This window comes from Schistocerca nitens, chromosome 4 (assembly GCF_023898315.1).
Source record: "Schistocerca nitens isolate TAMUIC-IGC-003100 chromosome 4, iqSchNite1.1, whole genome shotgun sequence".
Classification (NCBI taxonomy): Eukaryota; Metazoa; Arthropoda; class Insecta; order Orthoptera; family Acrididae; genus Schistocerca; species Schistocerca nitens.
Genome location: NC_064617.1, coordinates 145,331,833 through 145,356,223, shown reverse-complemented (window position 1 = coordinate 145,356,223; position 24,391 = coordinate 145,331,833). Strand labels below are relative to the sequence as shown.

The 24,391-nt window shown below is 39.8% G+C and overlaps 1 protein-coding gene across 2 annotated transcripts in view; it reads right to left on the bottom strand.

Moving 5' to 3' along the window:
* LOC126251963 (uncharacterized) overlaps window positions 1-24,391 on the bottom strand; it is a 143,671-nt gene that overhangs the window by 53,119 nt on the left and 66,161 nt on the right. For both annotated transcript variants that reach the window (XR_007545816.1, XM_049952727.1), the window contains exons 3-4: window positions 22,004-22,123; window positions 2,053-2,193 (exon numbers count right to left, since the gene is read on the bottom strand). Coding sequence is in view for 1 of the 2 variants with exons in the window: in XM_049952727.1 (XP_049808684.1) it covers window positions 2,053-2,193; window positions 22,004-22,123 (261 nt within the window). In the remaining variant the exon portion in view is untranslated. The remainder of the gene's footprint in view (window positions 1-2,052; window positions 2,194-22,003; window positions 22,124-24,391) is intronic.

Below are 24,391 nucleotides of genomic sequence, written 5' to 3'. Positions count from 1 at the left end.
CGTGGAGTATAACAGAGTACGGGACTATTAGTTACGATTCCGTGTGGTACATTGGTTCCACATAAGCTGTTTTCTCTGTCAACTAGAAGAAAGAAGCAGCTCAACTCTGGTGAGTATTTGTTTATTTGGGTGAAAGTAGGCAACAACAATTGCAAGATAAAGATAGTAGGTGACTGTATGCTGTATTATAGACAATAAACTTGACTTTAAAAAATAATAAGACATTACACACACAGCAAAAAAGAAACCTATTGGGCCATGATAAATGACCCATCCCAAGTCATTCAGATACTGATTCACCAACAAACACTGACACCTGATACCATCCAACCTACCGTAGGACCCAGCCGAAGCAACAGATCATGTCACCACAAACTTCGTTCAAAAAATAATAAAAATTACACTGAGTAAATATTCTCAGTGTTGTGTTTTACCACCATAAACACATTTGCATAACATCATGTGTCCTGTGCTGCGATTGGCTGATAGAAGCAAACCGATTTGGCATGATGCTGATTTACATATCTGTGTACTGAAGGGCTGTACTGGATGATTTTCGCATTTATACTTGTGTACTACAAAAATAGGCATTAAACTGATTAATCTCATTAAAGTTCTCTCCAAACAATTTAGTTTTTGGTATGTTTGTTGTGCAAAAATATCGGGAAATCTCATGTCATTGAATAAAACATTACCTGTATTTCAAGTTACAAGCAAAAACTGCCTCATTTATGGAGATTAAGTCAGTAAGCTTTTGAGACATATGAAGGCAAAAATACTTAAGGCAGAGACAGAAACAATTAACACATTAGGCTGCACCTTCCAATTAGGCTGACAACCCTCATGGTCACGTATGCAAACAGTAAGTCTGTGTACACGCAACAACCATGGGATGATAATGAATCCTACTAACGTTGACATGGAAAGTTTCTATTATGTGCACCTAGAATGATGGGTCTCAGCCATTTCAGATATCCTGGAAGGATGTAAACCCCTTCAAAATTTAGTGCAAAAAAGCAACTTTCTATTTCAGCAGGATATATGCACATTGTAAAAATCTGTTGTTGTGCTGAAGGCAGTTTGTCTTCTGTGTTTAAATTTGACTCTGGCTGTTGTTTCCACACTACAATGGAGTATTGTCAGATTAGTGGCATAATGTCTCAGAAGACAGCATTAAAGATAGGATAATGCTTTCTTTTGGAAACTTTCAATGGTGTTTGGTTGCAAAGATAATTTTACTTTAACTGGTTGGATTTAATAGGTACAATATTTATTTTTTAATAATGTAAAGAAAATGATCTGTGATGGCAAAAAATATAAAGCAATTGATAGGTGCATCTTCATTTTCAACACAACACTGACAAACAATGAAATAAGGTAAAAATAGGAACATATGGTTCATCAAAAATAAGCCTTCAGAAACTAACACAACAACAGCCAAAAAATATTGCCGCAACTAACAGCAAATAACACTGAAGTTGACATAAAACAACACCAAAACTGGGGAAAAAATTAGAGCACATGTGGGGCATGAGGGGGCCAGGGGGAAATAAAAGATGAACAAAAATACCACCAAAATCGGCCATAAAATACAACAATTATTTCTTGTCCCTATTACTAACTTTGTTATAATGCAGCAGCATCTATTTTGTTATAGCACACTGGGTGATTACCTAACATCCCACCAAATCACTGTGGGCAAATCAAGCAATCATATGAACAGGAACATTACAAAAGATAATGTGATTGCATTCAATTAAGCTGTTAATATGTGGTTATATCATACAATATGCCAAACTTTTTTTTAAATCTATTTCCTGTCATGCTTCAAAGTGTGTTCAAAATGGTGGTGATTAGCACACAGGACATTGAAAATTATAGATGGCACGCATGCACAGAGCCATACAGTATGCTTTATAAAGAGATTTTACATTAAGCTGTGTGTGTGTGTGTGTGTGTGTGTGTGTGTGTGTGTGTGTGTGTGTAGGGGGGAGGGGGGAGGGGAGGAGGGGGGAGTAAAGAAAAATAATATACCGAAGAAAAAAGACTGACCTTGAAGATCTCACCAAGAGTAAAATACTGCTGCCAAGCATTTTTATCTGGAGGCTGCACTTCCAGTGACCTCCTCGTCAAGTAAATGGCATCATCAAGGTACTGCAGATTAAACAGCACCCGTGCCAAATTAAGCAGCACCTGTAAATAGAGAATAATTACAAATAATGAAATCTGAGAAGTAATTATGTTACAGCCTATATGGCAGAAAAAAATAATATTTCAGGAAGAAAACTATTAATACTATCCAGCCCTCAAAGATAACCCATCAGTTGGCCTAGGTGAGACATATTGGTCACTTGCTGCAAGTAACTGAAGAACTGTGTCCCTCAACTGAGCTTTGATCATTCCAATTTCCTGATGAGATAGTATCAGTTGAGTGCTACAGTTATCTATTAAACACCTGATAGTAATTACTCACCATGCATTGAAAAAAAAAAAATCCTCCTTCAGAGGAATAGACTTTTGTGGAAAAATTGTACCTCAAAGATTGAACACTGTAAAATTCGTGAACAGAGGTCATAATACAGACTGTAACATTGCTGCATTTAGGTTAAGAAACTTCAATAATAAAATATTACATCTTAGCAAATACTGTCTAGACTAAACATGGCATAAACCACAGAACAGAATTCTTCAGTTTAATGGTCTGATGATCTGTATTGGGCAAGCAGTATTAAGTGACAAGATAGAGATTTTGCTGTAGCCTCTGGGTCATTGCTCTCACATCAGAATGGTTAAGTGGGCAGGCCCACATGTTGCCACGGCTATTTCAACTGTGCTGCAGAAGTTTCGATAGGAACACCATGCAATTTCCATAATTTTGGTATCCTGAAGAAAGACGTTCATCCCTACAGATACGTTTTAGATGAAGAGGTGCTTGCCTGGGTACAATCATGGTTCCATAGGTAATCACATACATTTTTCCATGAATGCACTGACCGTCGTCTCTCATAGCGGAGTGTATTAGAAGTAATGGCGATTACTTTTGAAATATTATACAGTTTGTATATTTTTTTCCACCTGTCTCATTTTCATCAGACTGCCTCTCATATAAATGAAACATGTTCACTGCTAACCAACCAGTCACTGTGTTGGTATATAATAATCGTCACGCCAACAGTTGCAGCAACTGCTGTGAGTCCTCAGTAATATTTGCGAACTTAAGTACTCTGTCTCCTTTTTTACCTAAGAACAGACTCAAGTGGCAAGAGTTCAATTAAATGATCAGTGACGGAGACTCACAAGTCAAGTTTCTGAGCATACAGAGATGTTGAGTTTAGAGATGATATCATAGGACCAGCTGGTGAGTTTAGAGTGAGTGTATTGAGTTTGTTTCTGATCTCTTAATCACTATGTGGGTACCTCGTAAAGACTCTAGACATAACAATATTCCTTTAGTTTTTTAACTGATTTGTGTTTAAAATTAAAAACTAATTACAAGGTATATTCTTTACAAAGAAAGCCAAATGTTCTGAAAGGTCTGGCACTAGATTTAACATGTCATAACTTCTTGTTCCATAACTCTAGCTTGTAAGTTTTCCATTGACACACGACTCCTCCACTGAGCAATGACACGACTGCACATGTAGGGATGAGGTAGACTGAAGCAGTACGCAGCAACCACGCCTGACTTGTCAGTAACTTCATCTCCACATGCACTGGTAGTCAACAGGGGGCACAGCCCTCCCATGTCATGGTAAAAAGAGAAGGGTGTTCTGCAGGTACAACAGCTGGATTCAACTTTCTGATAACCAGCAGGGTACTCTAGGAGACAATGGAGTACAATGTTGATCATCAGCTAATCAGTGAATGTTGCCCAGTGTTCATATTCGTGCGATTTCCACTAATCTCTGTCCGTCTCTGTAGCTGATTGGTCAACATGGATGGCTACAATGCAGAGGACCTGGATTTGATTCCTGGTCCTGCCAATGATTTTTCCTTCATGGGGTACTAGTACGGAGTGCACTCACATCCAAACCTCCAGGTGTCAGACACTCAGATCAGTAGAATGAAGGCTTTCACGACCGGGTGACATGGCTGTTGATATACTTTCCGGGATGTGAGGTCGTGGTCCAAGAACTTTTCTGCTCCTTACGTTTAGTCCAGAACTGCGCTGGACTTCCTCAGAGGCGCTGCTCCGCTGAGTCTTGCCGACTGACTGGTCGGGTGTCTGAGAGCGACTTATATATTGTGAGAAAGGGGGGCGTGGTTCAGGTGACAGTGATGAGCAGTGATAATCCATAGCAAAGATAAGGTTGACTATCGATTACCACCTTGTCAAAGATAAAAATTGTTAGCAATTTTGTAGAGCCACTGATAATCCACAGCAAAGATAAGGTTGACTATCGATTACCACCTTGTCCAAGATAAAAATTGTTAGCAATTTTGTAGAGTTACTGTCCATATATCGCTAAGTTTCATAGCCTCCTCTTTCCTATTGAAATTATCGTGATGTTTATAAATTTCGATAGCTTCTCTATATAGCCGTGGATAGTAATTTAACGTTGTAGATAAAACTTCGGTATCCGAAAACTTAACTTGGTGGTTGCCTGGTTGAAGAGCATGTTCCGCTACAGCTGACTTTTCTATTTTTCCAAGTTGACAAAGACTTTTGTGCTCTTTCAGTCGCGTGTTTACGCTTCTTTTGGTAGTACCAATGTAAACTTTACCACAGGTACATGGAATTTTATACACACCACGTGTCGACAGGGGAGGGCGTTTATCCTTCACAGATAATAGTACTTGACTTATTTTCTTTGTTGGTTTAAAGATCGGTTTTATGTCATGTTTTCGTAAAATCTTACCGATCCGATCTGTTACTTTTTTAATAAAAGGGAGAACTACTGTATTTTTTGTCGTTGTGGTTCATTCTTATCTTTTGGGTTTCTGTTCCTTGGACGCAAAATTCTATTTAACTCTTTCCTTGAGTAGCCGTTTTTTTTCAAAAGCCTGCTTCAGATGTTTCATTTCAGCATCCAAATGTTCAGGTGTACATATCCGTTCCGCTCGATCGACAAGACTTTTTATGACACCTCTTTTTCATTGAGGATGATGATTAGAATTTTTATGTAAATATCTGTCCGTATGTGTTGCCTTCCGAAAAACTTTATATTCCAAGCTTCTATCGGACCGTCTCATAACTAAGACATCCAAGAAAGATATTCTGTTATCCTTTTCTATTTCCATGTGTAATGACACATTCCCACGCAGAGACATACACTACCTTAAAAGCTGCACCAAAGATTAAATTGAGAGGCATGTAGATTATAATCTTTGTAATGTTCACATTGGATTCTCTTTTGTTTCATACTCCAAGAAGGAGCTAAGAGACACTTTCGATTGTTGCCTTGTGGATGATGGACGTGATTTTTTGGACTGTGCGGAAAGGCAGCCATATAGTTAGTAATTATGGTTTGTGTTGTGAATAAAAAATAGTGAAAAGTATCGAAGTGTTACGAAAATTATTTAAAGTGACGTAGCATTGTATTCCTTGGTTTCCACCGTCTTCGTGAAGTGAACCGATGCCGACTCATGATGGTACACACGGTCAACAAAGAGAAGAACATCGATGGCGACTGATGAATTAATACTGTGGCAGAAGGACTAATTCTACGTCTAAGGTGAGAACTCTGATTAAATCAATAATGACGTAGAATTCAAAATGCAATTAATCGGAATGGTAAATTATATTACAGGCATATTTCACGCAGCACTGTGTCCGCATTCAAGCCGGTCAATACAATCCGTAAAAAAGCCTTTCAAAAATTCTAAAGTTACAGTTCCATATCCATAATTTTTTCCTCTTTTCAACAAACCAATAAATTCAAATGTTTTTTTATTTATTTCGCCACACTGGCGACCGCTGACAGGGACAGTGCTGGTGGAACAAAGAGTACTTGATTGTTGTGCTACAAACGTACTTTTACTAATTACCCTTTTCTCTGTTAATGACGCACATGGAAAATGACGAATAAGGTGAAACAATATTGACTGTATAAACGGATGGCACAATAAACAGAAGGAACAAGGACAAGGATTTACAAACCTAACGTAATCGTGAGTGACGCAGCTCAGCCGTAATTAAGGTAGGAAAGCGCAAACGCATGCAGCGGCTGCACCTTGGCTTAGCTCCACTTAAAGCAGAACCTTTTCCTTTCCATATTAAAATCCTGGTAGTGTTTGTGGCAACACACAATTACACTTTGATAATTACTTTTTTATGTTCAACAATCGCAGAATTAGAAGACGTAGTGCGCCATCTTGTAAATTTCCGACGCGCAACAAATAACAATCGCGAGATATTTTTATTAATTCAACTGCGAGAGAATTTAAAGATTTAGATTAACAGTAAAGTACAGATAAAAATAATATCTCCACAATGGAATCGGAGAACTTTAATTTGACAAATGTTCATGGACGCGTCACCGATTCTGACAATAGTGACGTAAATGATGACGCAATCAGTTTTTCAGCACAACATAATGTAGAAGTGAATACAGTTCAATTGCACTCGACAGGGATTAACAATAACGAACCACTTGCAAACGAAACCTTGTGCACAGTCGATGAAGCATCGATTACCAGATCAGATGAAAATATTTCGCGTGAAATCAGTGAACCTAGCCCGGTTTCGATTCAATCAGATCGTGGTAGAGAAACAATGGCTACAAATAATGGCATAAATACAAACACACAAGCTCAGTCAGTTACGCTCGAGGCATTACATAGTCTGATGTCATACGTGGGCGAACAATTATCTGATTTAAAGATCAGTCACAACACAACAAACATGGAAATTGGGTTCCAACAGCAGTTTTCAAGTGTAAACACGCAATTTGAAAATATGCACAAACATTTTGATCAACGCTTAAATAAACTCACCAATGAAATCGATCAAAAGATCGAAGACAAAGTCATCAAAACAGTCAATAGTGTATACAATGTATTGGCAAATGATTTAGAAAAGAAACTGTCAGATCTTACAAACAAACAGGAACAGGAACTGTCAGAAATCGTAGAAACACACAAACAAACACAAACGGTACAAAAAGAAATACATGAAAACGTACAGGCTATTCAATTACATTTAACTAGAGTACAGTCCGCTTGTGAAGAAATACCTGACCAAGTTAATAAAGTTAACGAAGTCGGTCTTCTGAAACAGGAGACTGTACGTATCAAGGTGGACATTATCAAAATAAATGAAACTTTAGAAACCGTTAATGTAAATGAATCCATAACTGACCGGGAAACAAAACTTTTTGAAAAATTAGGTAATGAAATCAAAGTAGCCGAGGACAGAATACGTAAGGAAATTGCGGGTAGACTAAATGTTTCAAATGATTTGCCTACGTCAAGCAACAGGCAGCGTGACACTTATTCACCCATGCCAGATTACGATGTCAATAACGCAGAACATCACGCGCCCAGTCCGGCGTATGTGCACGCACCGGCGCAGGCAAACAATGGATATTCGCCAAACGCGGTGCTGCAACAGGCAGTAGGCGTGTCGCCTTGCATCTCTACGATTCTAGTCGATGACAGCCTTTTGAAACATTGACAGTTTCCAGTTTTCTCCACAGAATCCAGAAAAACTCATCCACTCGTATTCGTAAGAGCATTTAAAAATGTCTTACCAAGGAACTGGACTGAGGCACAGAAGATTAGATATGTAGTAGGCTTCACACAAGGCGACGCACTTTTGTGGGCCACAGACATGGCTGAACAGTGGGTCACCTACGAACAATTTGAACGAACTTTCTTGGAGAAATATTGGTCTGATGGGGTCCAAGAAAGACTGCGATGTGAGGTATTCAACCCACAACCGTTCAACCTCAAAAATGGCGGGTCGAGAAAGTATTTCGAAAAGTATTTGAGTAAGACGCGCTATTGGAACAATCCAATACCGCACGTAGATGTTCTCAAAATTCTGAAAAACAGACTACCCGCGAACTTACGGGAGAAATTGGTAACCATACCGGAGAACGACCTTGAATACTTTCTTTCCGTGCTTGACTCAATTGATCTAATATACGAAGAAGAGCCGAGCACAAGTAATCGGAATGAACATTCCGGAACCAATCAAAACAACGTAAACGGATATCATTTTAATGTCACACAGTTGGCATCCTTATGCGACAAGGCCAAATAATGGAAACTTGAATTACGGAAATCGGAGGAATTCGGCACCACAGAGACGTGAAGACCGAAGATATAATACAGATTACGGTCCACGCCGGTATGGAAATGATAGAAATCACGTGAACGATTGGTCAGGTCCGCGTGATGAAAGGCGGCACACAAATGAAAATTACAGTAGTTACAGTAATAGAAATGACAGACCAAGGAGGAATAGCGACGGCCGGTCGCAAGAAAATGTTGCACGCAGCGGTCCGGAAACTAATTGGTGACCGATTAACCATTCGGTACACTTCGTAGAGGAAACGGACAGTAATGAAGCAACGCCGTTGTCTCCCCCGGTAAACAACAATCGGTCGCAATGAGCCCCCACCGGCCGACCGATTTGACAACAGGGGGCACAAACAAGCACACATTACATCTTAATTATTTTTAAGATATGATCAGGATGCTGCCGTAGAAGATGATCTATGTGAAGAAGAGAGGAAAGCACCGGACAAGGTAAGTGACCTCGTGCAGGCTGTAATAACAGCAAAGATAGGAACTATAATTACCAACGTAATTTTAGATACAGGCGCATCTACGAATATTATTTCTAACAGTTTATTTAAAGAAGTTTCGAAAGCATTAAAAGTACCAGTGTTGCCAAAGGAAAATTGTAAAATCTTGACAGCTGTAAGTAACAAGTCAAAAAGTATTAAGTGGCAGACGCAAATACCTGTTACCATTAGCGATGTCATGATAAACTGTACATTCTTAATCGTTGACAAATTAATAGTCAGTTATGCTTTAGGTATGGAAGTTTTCCGGCAGCATAAAGTAAACATCGACACAGGCAGTGGACTTTGCTATTTCCGAGTGGGCAGTCGTAGTGTGAAGGTCAATCATGTAAAGTCAACAATAGAGCGTAATGGCCGATTACAGAAACAAGCTGAAGTAAAATTAGTTTACCCACAAGTGTTATTGATAGATATTCCTTACCCCGAACAATTAGAAACGGAAATAATTAACGAACAGGCCGCCCACGAGAAGGTAGGAAAATCCACTTGTCTTTCAGAAACTCAACAAAATGAACTAGCACATCTTATTACTGAAGTTTCAATTATACATCGAAACTAGTAACCAACTGGGGGCATATGCCAGCTTTAAAACGCATAGTTAAGGGGCTCCGGAACGCCCTATACTTGCAATGTTAAAATAACGCTTATAAATTACATCTTTCCTCACAAAGTATTTGAGGTAGGAAGTTGAACTTTTTACAGATTATTTATTGGAATATGGGCTACAACTTAACACACGGATTTTCCAAAATTTTAGTTCAGTTATTAAAGATGATTTTTTTTCAATTGTAATGAAAACTCACATTTTTTTGCAATTTTTTATTTATATATTCAAAAATATACAGTTTTTTGGAAAAAGGCTGTGTTAAATTATGCAGAAGGTACTGTGTAACATTTACTGAAAGTTTGAAACAAATATGTTTGGAAGATCCTTAGAAAACATGTAATTAGTATGAGAAAATAAAAGTTTTGGGAATCGAGCGACAAAGATTGGATTAACTTTTTAGTGCATTCCAGGTCCATAGGATGGATTATCTTCATCCTCTGCAAACTCCTCCTCCAGCTTCCTCTTGTTCCTCCTCCTGTTTACTCTTGCTTGTATTTCTAGACTCTTTACAGCCCTGTCTGCAGCCCGAAGGCGTTCCTTGTCTAAAGCAAGCATCGCTCGTACCATGTTAGAACCTATCTTCATTCCCATATTTCTAAATACCTTGCACCTTACAATGTTGCCATCATTGAAAGTCGCAACAGCATCATACACACCAAAGTGAAGTGTTTCTATTCCAACAAATACAGTCTTGGGGATTCTCGACCATATAACACTATTTACACTTTCATTAGGGTTTTGAGTTTTTCCGTGAATACACTTTTTCAACAGTTCAGGTGCTGCTAAGTCTCTGAAAATAGGTTTTATCACCTCCATTATTGCATGAGGCAGACTATCCTTATGAGTGTACACTTCACCAGTTAGCAATCCTTTGTTATATTTACACCAACTGTCTTCTTCTTTGGGACACAAGCTATGTTGGGGATTTTCATCGTCTTTATTGTTTACAGTAATAACACATACCTTTGGCTTTCCAACATTTCTCCTTTTCTTAAAAGCCTTCAGAGGATTTCTAATAACTTTACTTTTACTCACTATTATACTTCAACAAAACAGAGACTCAAGAAACAAAATTAATTACGAATATTTTCGAGATAACGACAGAGTAAATAAACATGAAACAATCGACACCAGCGATATATATTGAACCATCACAGGTTAGCCACAACACATACTTTATCTCACATCACTAAAATGTACCTGATGAACACGGACGTTAATAATAACACCATTTGACAGCAGTTTAACAGCGCCACAGTGGGTCACGCCCATGTAGAACACATTTCAAAAAAAATTTAAAAATAGTTGTAGTCTTCGGAATTGAATAAATTATACATCTATTAAAAGGTAATAGTCTGCAGATTCAGAAAACGCAAAAAAGTAAAAATTGAACTTTTCATGATTTTGAGCCTTTCCGGAGCCCCTTAACCACACCTAATGAAACATGTGTTACTGTAAGTCTTAACACTATAAAATAAACCACACGGTACTTTTGTAGTCTAACTCAGTTATTTAAGAGAGAGGAACAATGCCAAATTAACGCGAAGGCCAGAGTTTGTTCGCTTGAGACGAGCAACAAGCCATGCGTCGAAGTTGGAATCCGACGCTCAGCTGATGAGCACGCGATAGCTGAATGGCAAGACGAGGTCATTGGCCGCGCTGTAGGCAGCAAGCTGGGGAGAAATCTTCCCCCTGCCCTGTCCGATCAGCCGAGTGTATACAAAGGGCGAAGGCGCATGCGCGGTAGAGTTCAGGCGACACGTGATCGTATTACATGATGGCGGCTATCACGAATAATTTTCACCAACAATGCAGAGTAGTGATGGGCTAAACTGCGATTTTCCGATATCAGTGATTTCTGTGAATGCTACTTTTCAGTATCTGTTATTCTTAACTGCAATTTGTTGCAGTTAAGAGTCGCAGTTAAGGAACATAGGTCGTGTATCCCTCCGCCACTTCCGCCACTTCTGTGACTTCTGCTACTTCCGCCACTTCTGTGACTTCTGCTACTTCCGCCACTTCTGTGACTTCTGCTACTTCCGCCACTTCTGTGACTTCTGCTACTTCCGCCACTTCTGTGACTTCTGCTACTTCCGCCACTTCTGTGACTTCTGCTACTTCCGCCACTTCTGTGACTTCTGCTACTTCCGCCACTTCTGTGACTTCTGCTACTTCCGCCACTTCTGTGACTTCTGCTACTTCCGCCACTTCTGTGACTTCTGCTACTTCCGCCACTTCTGTGACTTCTGCTACTTCCGCCACTTCTGTGACTTCTGCTACTTCCGCCACTTCTGTGACTTCTGCTACTTCCGCCACTTCTGTGACTTCTGCTACTTCCGCCACTTCTGTGACTTCTGCTACTTCCGCCACTTCTGTGACTTCTGCTACTTCCGCCACTTCTGTGACTTCTGCTACTTCCGCCACTTCTGTGACTTCTGCTACTTCCGCCACTTCTGTGACTTCTGCTACTTCCGCCACTTCTGTGACTTCTGCTACTTCCGCCACTTCTGTGACTTCTGCTACTTCCGCCACTTCTGTGACTTCTGCTACTTCCGCCACTTCTGTGACTTCTGCTACTTCCGCCACTTCTGTGACTTCTGCTACTTCCGCCACTTCTGTGACTTCTGCTACTTCCGCCACTTCTGTGACTTCTGCTACTTCCGCCACTTCTGTGACTTCTGCTACTTCCGCCACTTCTGTGACTTCTGCTACTTCCGCCACTTCTGTGACTTCTGCTACTTCCGCCACTTCTGTGACTTCTGCTACTTCCGCCACTTCTGTGACTTCTGCTACTTCCGCCACTTCTGTGACTTCTGCTACTTCCGCCACTTCTGTGACTTCTGCTACTTCCGCCACTTCTGTGACTTCTGCTACTTCCGCCACTTCTGTGACTTCTGCTACTTCCGCCACTTCTGTGACTTCTGCTACTTCCGCCACTTCTGTGACTTCTGCTACTTCCGCCACTTCTGTGACTTCTGCTACTTCCGCCACTTCTGTGACTTCTGCTACTTCCGCCACTTCTGTGACTTCTGCTACTTCCGCCACTTCTGTGACTTCTGCTACTTCCGCCACTTCTGTGACTTCTGCTACTTCCGCCACTTCTGTGACTTCTGCTACTTCCGCCACTTCTGTGACTTCTGCTACTTCCGCCACTTGTAGCCACTTCTGCGACTTCCGCCACTTCCGCCACTTCCGCCACTTCCGCGACTTCCGCCACTTCCGCGACTTCCGCCACTTCCGCGACTTCCGCCACTTCTGCGACTTCCGCCACTTCTGCGACTTCCGCCACTTCTGCGACTTCCGCCACTTCTGCGACTTCCGCCACTTCTGCGACTTCCGCCACTTCTGCGACTTCCGCCACTTCTGCGACTTCCGCCACTTCTGCGACTTCCGCCACTTCTGCGACTTCCGCCACTTCTGCGACTTCCGCCACTTCTGCGACTTCCGCCACTTCTGCGACTTCCGCCACTTCTGCGACTTCCGCCACTTCTGCGACTTCCGCCACTTCTGCGACTTCCGCCACTTCTGCGACTTCCGCCACTTCTGCGACTTCCGCCACTTCTGCGACTTCCGCCACTTCTGCGACTTCCGCCACTTCTGCGACTTCCGCCACTTCTGCGACTTCCGCCACTTCTGCGACTTCCGCCACTTCTGCGACTTCCGCCACTTCTGCGACTTCCGCCACTTCTGTGACTTCCGCCACTTCTGTGACTTCCGCCACTTCTGTGACTTCCGCCACTTCTGTGACTTCCGCCACTTCCGCCACTTCTGTGACTTCCGCCACTTCCGCCACTTCTGTGACTTCCGCCACTTCCGCTACTTCTGTGACTTCTGCTACTTCCGCCACTTCCGCCACTTCCGCGATTTCTGCGATTTCTGCGATTTCTGCGACTTCTGCGATTTCTGCGACTTCTGCGATTTCTGCGACTTCTGCGATTTCTGCGACTTCTGCGATTTCTGCGACTTCTGCTATTTCTGCGACTTCTGCTATTTCTGTGACTTCTGCTATTTCTGTGACTTCTGCTATTTCTGTGACTTCTGCTATTTCTGTGACTTCTGCTACTTCTGTGACTTCTGCTACTTCTGTGACTTCTGCTACTTCTGCGACCTACCACTGTATGAAAAAGTTACATCTGTCAACACAGAAAATTGCGTCGCAACAAACCTGTCATTGGCAAGTATGTTTTACGTTTTTTCTTCCGTTGGCTTTAATTTTGTATTAAAGAAACAACTGTGAAAATATTAATAGTGTAATTAATATGTAAGTAGCCGTACAGTACCGTAATAGTTCGTATTTAGAAAATGAATTCTAACATATTGTTATGTTCACAGGTACCTGAACTACATTTCAGTCACTCAGTAAGTGATAACTCAAAATATCATTGTCAACAGATATGAAGAAATTGCCACTGCGTCTTTAGACCGTTTTCGTCAGACGAGAGGTTAGTTTCTAAGCGTTTCGATGGACTTAATTACTTCAGTGAGATCGTTCTTGCAAATGTGACATTCATTATAGCAAATATTAGCAATCTACTCTGTCAATTATATTGCTAGTAATTAATGACAGCAAAAATTGTTTAATAATCCTTGTGTTTTTGCAGACACAGTTCTGACTCTGATTACTGGTTGCTGTACGTATCTATCCACATCAAGGCTGTTGGGAGAGACTTGTGAAGATTCAAGACAGCTCTTAGAGGATTTGCAGTTTAAAAGTGAAATAATTGTGAAATAAGTGTGTGAATGATTAAATTGTGTTTTATTGAAGTTGTTGTGCGATTTTAAAGGAATAATAAATGTCAAATACAGTGAGTGAATAATAAAAATCTCATTTTCCACATGTTTAAGCCGTCCTATACCCATAATTTTCCGCCACTTACTTATTGGTAAACACTTGTTGGAGAGCGACATGCCCCCCCCCCCCTTTCTCCACAATCTTGGTGTGACACTGACCTGTAACATATCCCGAAGTCTACAATATGCATTTTGAGGCTGTTGATATGAAAGTGGGAAGTACAGATCTTCCAGTTAAATCAGGAATAGCTTAAGTGCATTACTTGAAAGTAACACAGGAAAAGCTTACGTATGTAGGTGGTAGTAGTGTCGGCAAAAAGTTCTTGTGTGTGAAGTTGCCATGTAGAACACCAGGTGTAAAACTTTTCTCCCGAGTCTTGAACTGTGTCGGAACAAAAGTGAGGCATTCATATGACTGTTTTCATTTCTCTACACTTATACAGATGTCTGAGTTCTGCTGTGTTAACATTGCAAAGTCCTGTAGGCATGTGGAGTATTAACCAAAACTGTCATATTGGAAGCAGAATCAAACACATTTGTTACGTTACTTGATATTTTCAGGAGAAAAGAGCAATGTTGCTTCTTATTAATATAATACATTCAGAGTCACAGCAGTATTTGACCTACCATAACTGATGCTGAATGTGCATGTCGTCATATAATATGAAAGGCTTATTTCAATAGTGGTACAAGTCCATTACCTCCACTTTTCTGTCTATAATGCTTCTGAAATTAGTGATCCAAACAAACATAAATAAAGGTTCATCTCTAGCAAGAAGCCATATGCTTGAATATTTCTGGTATCTCAACTGCAGATTTTTCAGCGCTCATGTAACTTTACGACTCTCTATCTCAAAATGAACAAAAATGGACTTGTACCACTATTGAAATAAGCCCTTCATATGCACACACAGCACATCGATCTCGTGAGGCACAAGGCTCTCATAACGAAGTACATACGTCCGTCAACACTAGGAAAAGTATGTTAACTGCGCTTTTTAGTTGCTACTTGCGACTCTTAGTTGCGACTTGTCACGGAAATCGCAGTTGGACTCCATAGCGTACCGCAGAGATGGACGTAGTACGAACTTTGGCCAACAGATGCCACTGTTAACCGCGCTTTTTAGATGCTACTTGCGACTTAGTTGCGACTTGTCACTGAAATCGCAGAAAGCAGTGCTAAATTCGACCAATAGATGGTTCACGTCTTTGAATGTGAAATACTTATTGCGACTGCTAACTGTGACTGAAATCGCAGTTAGATTCTGTAAAGTTGCTACTGTGATATCTGTGACTTCTCAGTCACTGTGATTTCTAACAGATACGTGATTTCCTGCCCACCACTAATGCAGAGTTTTCCCCGCGCCTACAGTCCAGTCGTGATACGTAAGCGCGGAACGTTTAAAAGTTTTGAGACCATGCTCCTATGAGACACAGTAACGAAAGTCATTCAAAAACAAGAAAGAAAAGGGTACACAAGTTTTGTAAATAGTAGCTTAGAAAATTTAATTATAAGCTGGTATTACGTAATAAAAGTGAACATACAAGTACATACTGGTCATGGACGGTATTGTAATATTATATTATATTGAGTAAAATCTTAGCTTGTACGGAAGGACAAAGAAAATAGCTCAACTAAAAAAAAAAAAAAAAAAAAAAAAAAAAAAAAAAAAAAAAAAAAAAAAAAAAAAGGCAGATATATAACCGGAAGAAGGCTATGTACACGGGAGAACAACACACAATTATATATAGGGAAAAGGCAGCAAAGAGGAAAGAAAAGAGATAACACATGCATTTACATTACACCGTAGCGAGCGATTTTCAGAATGAACAACAAAGCAAACACGTTAATTTTTGTGACTAAGGAAAAGAATGACACAAGCTTTAAAATAGGAAAATAATAAACAGATCTATGCAACGTGAGTAACGAACTGAATCGCCCTCAAAACAAATACCTAAGCATTTTAGAGGGAGAAACACATTAACGTTAGGAAACACCTAAAGCACTCAGCAAACAACTTTGTAGAATATATAAGCTATACACGAGGGTACATGTACGAAAGCTGAAGTGTAAAGGAGGAAAATAGGGAATGTTGCGCATTAATGGACTGTAAGGCAGTTATGTATGTAAGAAGAAATATTTAGTTGTAAGTATTATTAGTATAAGGGACGATGCTCAGCACACCCTGAATTATTTTGGAATATTGAAGGAATGGTGCAGGGTACCGAAAAAAGGGCCCTACCAGCAATGTGTATATTATAGTGGTAGATATTTTTTTGTGTATAAACGTATGTATGAATGTGTGAAAGGCGAAAGAAGCTCTGTACATGTACGGAACTTAAACAACGTAGAAGTGTATAAGGAAAATTAAACTGTAAGACAACCTCATATAAACAGGTATACCTAACGTCAAGAAACAACTTAATTAAAACCGTAAGACTCTACGAGTTTACAAGAAAATGCGAAAAGCCTGATACAAAGTGCAACATTAGCGATACTTCACTCATGTATGCAGAAGGAAGGTATGAATTACTTTACCCACTTGAAACATGAAAGGATAAATCATGTTAAAATTATATCTTTCATGCATATGACGATTCAGTCACAAAGAATGAAAATGATATCGCTGCTATACGAGAAACAGGTAAGTAGTGTGATCGATGACCTGTAAGCAAAGGAATCGTCTATAAAATGAATTATGAACAAAAACATCATACAGAATTTCATGCTGCACTGAAGCTATGAAAGTCTGATTATTCGTGTACATAGATTACATGACAACCGATGCATTAAAATGTCTGTATTTTTTCTCCCATGATAACACAAGACGCCTATAAGAGCACTTTAATTGAAGATGATACACGCACACAATGGCGTGCCGCTATTATGAAACACTGTACATAGTAATAGTAGTTACACCCTGAACTTCAAGGTTTTATGTTTATATGTCTATGTTAATGTAGGAAATTTTATTAGAGGTAATGATTTACAAGCACACCAGAACGTGCTTAAGCACAAAACACTGTACATATTAGGTTTATGCTACATATAAATCATTATTTCGTGCAATTTCAGATTTTATACGTAAAAACGTAGCATACACCTAGTCGTTGCCACTACCCTAAGTAGAAGGTAGAAAATTCCCTTCCCAAGCTTCAGTGGAGCGGCTACAGGTGTATTCTCTGCATGCTGATGCATGTCATTGCGTATGAAGAATACGTAACGGAGGTAAACCTTAACATATACTAGAGTTCAAGAAGGAAAACAAAGGACTTGTTCCTTCTAACTGATTAATGGAAAAATGTGTGTGTGTCAGTGAAATCCAAGACGAAGAAGCCACTACGAGTGGTCAAAAATTTTTCAATTTTCGTCGATAGTTTTTTTCCTGTAATTAATGTAACCAATGGATTGTATGTGTTATATGTTATTCAATTGTATGTGATGTATTTTGTATTTCATGCCAAGTCCCGTGACTTACAATTTTGTGAATACTTATGTACATTGACCAGAAGTATTGAGTGAAATGAATCTCGGTACAATAGGTAAAAGGGGTTAATGCGAAGAAAAAAGTGTAGTGAAAAGAAAGTTTCGATCGCAATACTCGCGGTTAAAGTGGTGTGTGTAGAAATTAACATTGTGCAAAGGAGGGCTACGTTGCAAGTGTCAGCGAGCCTAAACAAGTGACATCGAAAATTGAAGCTTCTATCGTCAAACGACCCATGGCGTCACAATAGGAAAGGACAATGCCAAACAAGTTTGACACGGTACGCTTCTTACCAGGAGCTGCATCGACGGGATCGTCCTCCGCCTCACACATAGTACGATGTGTTCTTCGGGGCACATATTCCAATGTACCTCGTCGTATCCAGTCTAAGTACTGGAAGGAACTACAAAAAGCACACGCATACTGAGGTTCGGAAGTCTTGACGGTACCCGCACGTCGGTGTATATTCAGTGCACTAGCGCGCATTCAACCAACGTCGCCCGCTAACGGACGACCAAACAATCTGGCGCGCGTATCACCCGTCCATATTCAACACTGGGGCTAGCGAACAAAGCTCGTCGCCCCAGAATAAATACAGAAAGCAATACAAGGGCTTAATTTTCACCTCTGATGAGGAAGGAACATTTGCAAATAACGTTGTATATTTTATTGTACAAACTTTACCACATGATGATGTTTTCTCAGTATTAACCAAAACTTTGTATATTAGGATTAAGGTTTGTAAATATTGGCATAAGTATACCAAAAAACTGACACACACTCAGTAATACCAAAGAATTCACAGTGCCATGATAATGAAACAGTAAAAATGAAGTTTGTAAATAAAAGACCCCCAAACCTATCAATTGCAAGGTCGACTACTGTATCCTATCAACCAAATAAAATTTTCTAGTGACAGTATACAGTAGTGGGGCAGTTGTAATGACACATTCCGATGCAGAGACATACACTACCTTAAAAGCTGCGCCAAAGATTAAATTGAGAGGCATGTAGATTATAATCTTTGTAATGTTCACATTGGATTCTCTTTTGTTTCATACTCCAAGGAGGAGCTAAGAGACACTTTCGATTGTTGCCTTGTGGAGGATGGACGTGATTTTTTGGACTGTGCGGAAAGGCAGCCATATAGTTAGTAATTATGGTTTGTGCGACGAGCACAGAAAGTCTTATTGTGTTGTGAATAAAAAATAGTGAAAAGTATCGAAGTGTTACGAAAATTATTTAAAGTGACGTAGCATTGTATTCCTTGGTTTCCACAGTCTTCGTGAAGTGAACCGATGCCGACTCATGATGGTACACACGGTCAGCAAAGAGAAGAACATCGATGGCGACCGATGAATTAATATTGTGGCAGAAGGACTAATTCTATGTCTAAGTTGAGAACTCTGATTAAATCAACAATGACGTAGAATTCAAAATGCAATTAATCGGAATGGTAAATTATATTACAGGCATATTTCACGCAGCACTGTATTTGTCCGCATTCAAGCCGGTCAATACAATCCGTAAAAAAGCCTTTCAAAAATTCTAAAGTTACAGTTCCATATCCATAATTTTTCCTCTTTTCAAAAAACCAATAAATTCAAATGTTTTTTATTTATTTCGCCACACATGGTAAACTGTATTTTTCTTTGTTTATCTAAATAAAATTCACCCAAAAATACAGTTTACCATGGAAATAGAAAAGGATAACAGAATATCTTTCTTGGATGTCTTAGTTATGAGACGGTCCAATAGAAGCTTGGAATATAAAGTTTTTCGGAAGGCAACACATACGGACAGATATTTACATAAAAATTCTAATCATCATCCTCAATAAAAAAGAGGTGTCATAAAAAGTCTTGTCGATCGAGCGGAACGGATATGTACACCTGAACATTTGGATGCTGAAGTGAAACATCTGAAGCAGGCTTTTGAAAAAACAGCTACTCAAGGAAAGAGATAAATAGAATTTTGCGTCCAAGGAACAGAAACCCAAAAGATAAGAATGAACCACAACGACAGAAAAATACAGTAGTTCTCCCTTTTATTAAAAAAGTAACAGATCAGATCGTTAAGATTTTACGAAAACATGACATAAAACCGATCTTTAAACCAACAAAGAAAATAAGTCAAGTACTATTATCTGTGAAGGATAAACGCCCTCCCCTGTCGACATGTGGTGTGTATAAAATTCCATGTACCTGTGGTAAAGTTTACATTGGTACTACCAAAAGAAGCGTAAACACGCGACTGAAAGAGCACAAAAGTCTTTGTCAACTTGGAAAAATAGAAAAGTCAGCTGTAGCGGAACATGCTCTTCAACCAGGCAACCACCAAGTGAAGTTTTTGGATACCGAAGTTTTATCTACAATGTTAAATTACTATCCACGGCTATATAGAGAAGCTATCGAAATTTATAAACATCACGATTATTTCAATAGGAAAGAGGAGGCTATGAAACTTAGCGATATATGGACAGTGACTCTACAAAATTGCTAACAATTTTTATCTTGGACAAGGTGGTAATCGATAGTCAACCTTATCTTTGCTATGGATTATCACTGCTCATCACGTGTCACCTGAACCACGCCCCCCTTTCTCACAATATATAAGTCGCTCTCAGACACCCGACCAGTCAGTCGGCAAGACTCAGCGGAGCAGCGCCTCTGAGGAAGTCCAGCGCAGTTCTGGACGAAACGTAAGGAGCAGAAAAGTTCTTGGACCACGACCTCACATCCCGGAAAGTATATCAACAGCCACTCAGATCAGTACCAAACGTTGCAGGTCAATGGAGTATCAACCAAAACTAATTTAGTTTGTACTATGTGCTGTCATCCAGCAGAATGGGCATAAATGTTAATTAAAATTAACACCAGAACTACAGGGCAAATCAAAAGCATGACTGTGTGCAACTAACCCATGTTGCTTGCCTGGGGAAATGGTAGAGTGATAGATCCTCCTACAGGATCAAATTCCAATAACTTTTTCTTCTCTATTATATGTGAAAGTGTTATATGAGACAACATGTTTATAACACGTAAAAAGGCTGTTTGGAGTTGACAGCAATGTTCTCTTGGCAGTCTGCTTGCGTGTCGTTTCTTTGGTAGTAGTAAACCTATAGAGTGAATTTGTAGTTTCACAGAATATACAATCAGAAGAGAAAAAATAAAGAAACAATTGCATCACACATGTGGAAGTAATAGTAGTAATAATAACACACAAAATAATAAAAATGATAGTAAGTACATAATGCTCAACTAACGAAGTGGAATCAGGCTGCCAAAAGAAAATTGGCACAGATTAAAAAAAGTCCTTTTACATTTCAGGAAAATCTTCTCCCATATAACAGCTTCACACATAAACAGTTAAACAAAATTGTCATCAACTGGATTTGGAAGTGCGACTTCTGGTATGATGACGAATGGTCTACCTTCTCACCCCTGAGATCTACAATACAGTCACTCACAGATACACTTTTGCTGTGCTCCGAAGTTCTGGTGATATTTTTAATTACCGTTTATGCACATTCTACTGGATGACAGCGCACAGCATGAACTAAATCGATGTTTTGGTTCGTACTCTATCAACATAAAATGTTCGGTAATGATCCGAGTGTCTGACATCTGGAGGTTTGGGTGTCAGTTTCATGATGCCAATTGAGGAGCAACTCTAATAGGAAGCAGCCGTTCCATGATTTGGAAAGTTGGCAACACAACCAGGAGAGCAGAGTGTTCACTACATGCCCCTCTACACTACATCCTCACAGCTTCGCAAGGTAGATAATTACAAGGCAGCCAGTCAACATCCCTTGGGCTTTCAAAGCCTGGAGGAAGAGCTTGTTACCACTAATATTTCAAACTGAATGAATGAACACTGACAAATCACTTTCACTGGTAATATGCATTACCTTACTGCTGATCATCCTACGCAACTTCACCATTCAGGTTCTTTGGATACCAACTTTCAACACTAGTTTTTCCAAATGCCAGAGATGAAAACTGGCTCTCCATAATGCGTGTGGCTTTTATAATCTGACTTGTCACATTCATATCAGAGACTACAATTGTTTTTTTAACATCTGAATCTATTCAAAAGCTGTGAATATTGACAGAATAAATTTCCCTGTTTGTGTTAACTAAAGTGAATCTTATACATTCTCCCGTATTTCACATTGAGAAAGGTTGTGTGACGTGAGGAGCAGACATCATCATTTGATACCCATCTCCAAACCAATGAGTCAAAAGATAGCAAAAAATTACCTGTCTTCGAGGCATAACACCCCCTTATGCGAATAGCAAAGGTTAAAGTGCACGCTACATACATAAATATTTTTAAACCATTTAAAATGAAACTATCATTCTTACCTCCGCATTATGTGGTGAGACTGCTAGGGCCCTTCTAAAGCACTCTATAGACTTTTGTGCATCACCTTTAATTCTCCAGAAGTTTCCTATCTGGTTGTAAAGTTGTACAGACTTTGGTTTCTGAAACAGTACAAAAACAATGAGCACACTGATTCTACCCAGACAATCTGTCATTCATAATTATGCTAACTGGTTACCCAGCATTGCTCAGTTACTTGTGTGTCTGAATCTTATATTAAATAGGAAAAGGTAAATCTATATGCACAACAAAAATGAACTTTGTGTGTTTACATGATTTTAAAAGTATAAATACATTACACAAATTATACATAAAATGATTTACAATTTCATTGTAATATTAATTTTAATCAAAACTTTATTACATACTGCTACAGCAAGAACAAACATGATTTATGGAACATAGTACTTTACAGAGCAACACATAAGATACAATGAAGTACAGGTTGTGCGTAGCACTGAACGGACAACAGTAACACAGGTTACAGAATAGGCTGAGCACTCGTTTGCGATCGCTTAGATAATACTGTTTTTTTGGTGGCTACCAGAGCGTGCCAGGGGGCCGATCCAGGTGGCCTCTGTAAGTGGGCCTGTGAACTGTATGGATGCACGATCTCTGAAATCGCATGCCTCATGAGTGAAGGTACGTCGCACACAATATTCCACACCTACACTTACACCCACCTGTGTAGGTAACTTATTATAATGGAAATCACCAGTAACATTAACAACACTGATTTAAAATTAACATCGGATAGTTTTCAATTACTTTTGTCTGCCATCTCTTTCTAACACCCTTTCTAATCCCTGCCTCTAGTTGTGCTACAGGTTTTGACTTCAATGTTTGCCTCTCTTCATTAGCCATATCTGTCTCACTTTTACAGTTTCAATGGGCATATTAATTACAGTTACTGCTGCATGATATCTGAGCTGGTTAGCTCATGATTCATGTAACATATTTTAATGTAGCTAATGTAATGGCATGTATTTCTGAAGAAGATACTCATAGGAGTATCAGAATCTAGGCCAAGTTTGTTTATTTAAACTTCTGGCAACAGACTGGATGTTCATTGTACAAATGCTTATATCCCAATACGATGTTTGTGTACATGTTTCATAGGGGAAACCCTGCTGCTGCTTGTAGAGAATATGACTGACTATTTTCTAATGCCAGAGTACCAGATTCAAGTGTGTTTATTCATATTTTCACTAAACTGCGTGAGACTGATGGAGTGCCCTGCAGTAAAATTTCATCTGAAAGTGCAAATGAACAAGGTGTGGATGAAGCAGAGGACATTATTAAGTCCTTCAAAGAGTACATAGAGATTTCCACAAACAAGTATACGGTGGCCATTACGTGTGCATGGTTTCTGTACTTATCATTTATAGCAAATTCAGCATTTTCTAAAAGGAGATGAAGATAAGCGATTAGAATTTTCTCACTGGCTAACCGCATATTGCTGGGCAATCCCATTAATACCGTTCAATGATGAAGCCACTTTCACTCAGGGCGTACCAACAACACTTAACTCACATCGGCGATACAATGAAAACCTACATGCATCTGTGGAAACACATTCTCTCAAGAGCGTATGTGTCTGCTATGGCAGGCAACAGGATTAAAGGGACCAAACTGCAGAGGTCATCGGTCCCTTGTTTCATAAACACACAGAGCACAGGGAGACCATCCATGAGCATTCAAAGCAGAAGATAAAAATCCCAGGGGAAGAAAATCCCAAAGGTCAATAATAAAGAAACATGGAAAATGGAGCACAGCAACAAAAACAACACAGAGAAGAAAGGCAGAAGGAATTAAAACTGCACAGCAGAGGACTGTGGCTGGCTGATCACGAAAATAATAGGATGAGCCAGCTACTCTGTAACACGTTAAAACCTCCAGCCTAAAAGATTAGGGGGGAGTCGAATTACAACACAAAACAAAGGAAAAGATACAGCACAAAAGAGGGTGATGTAATAAAATTAAATGGACCTATAAAAGCCGCTTGCGCGAATAAAACTTAAAACCCGATCTGCCATAGAGACATTGTCACCTAAAAGAGATGATAAATCACCCTGAAGATTAAAAGCACGACTGAGAGCGGTTAAAAGAGGACATTCCAACAACAGATGGGCCACCGTCATGGTTGCACCACAGCGACAACGAGGGGGGTCCTCTCGACGCAGCAGATGACCATGCGTCAGCCAGGAGTGACCAATGCGGAGCCTACAGAGAATAACAGAATCCCTGCGAGAGGCCCGCATGGAGGAACCCCACACGGTCGTGGTCTCCTTTACACGCCACAGCTTGTTGGGTACAGACAGAGTGCGCCATTCGTCTGCCCACATCCCAAAGACCCTACGGCGTAACAC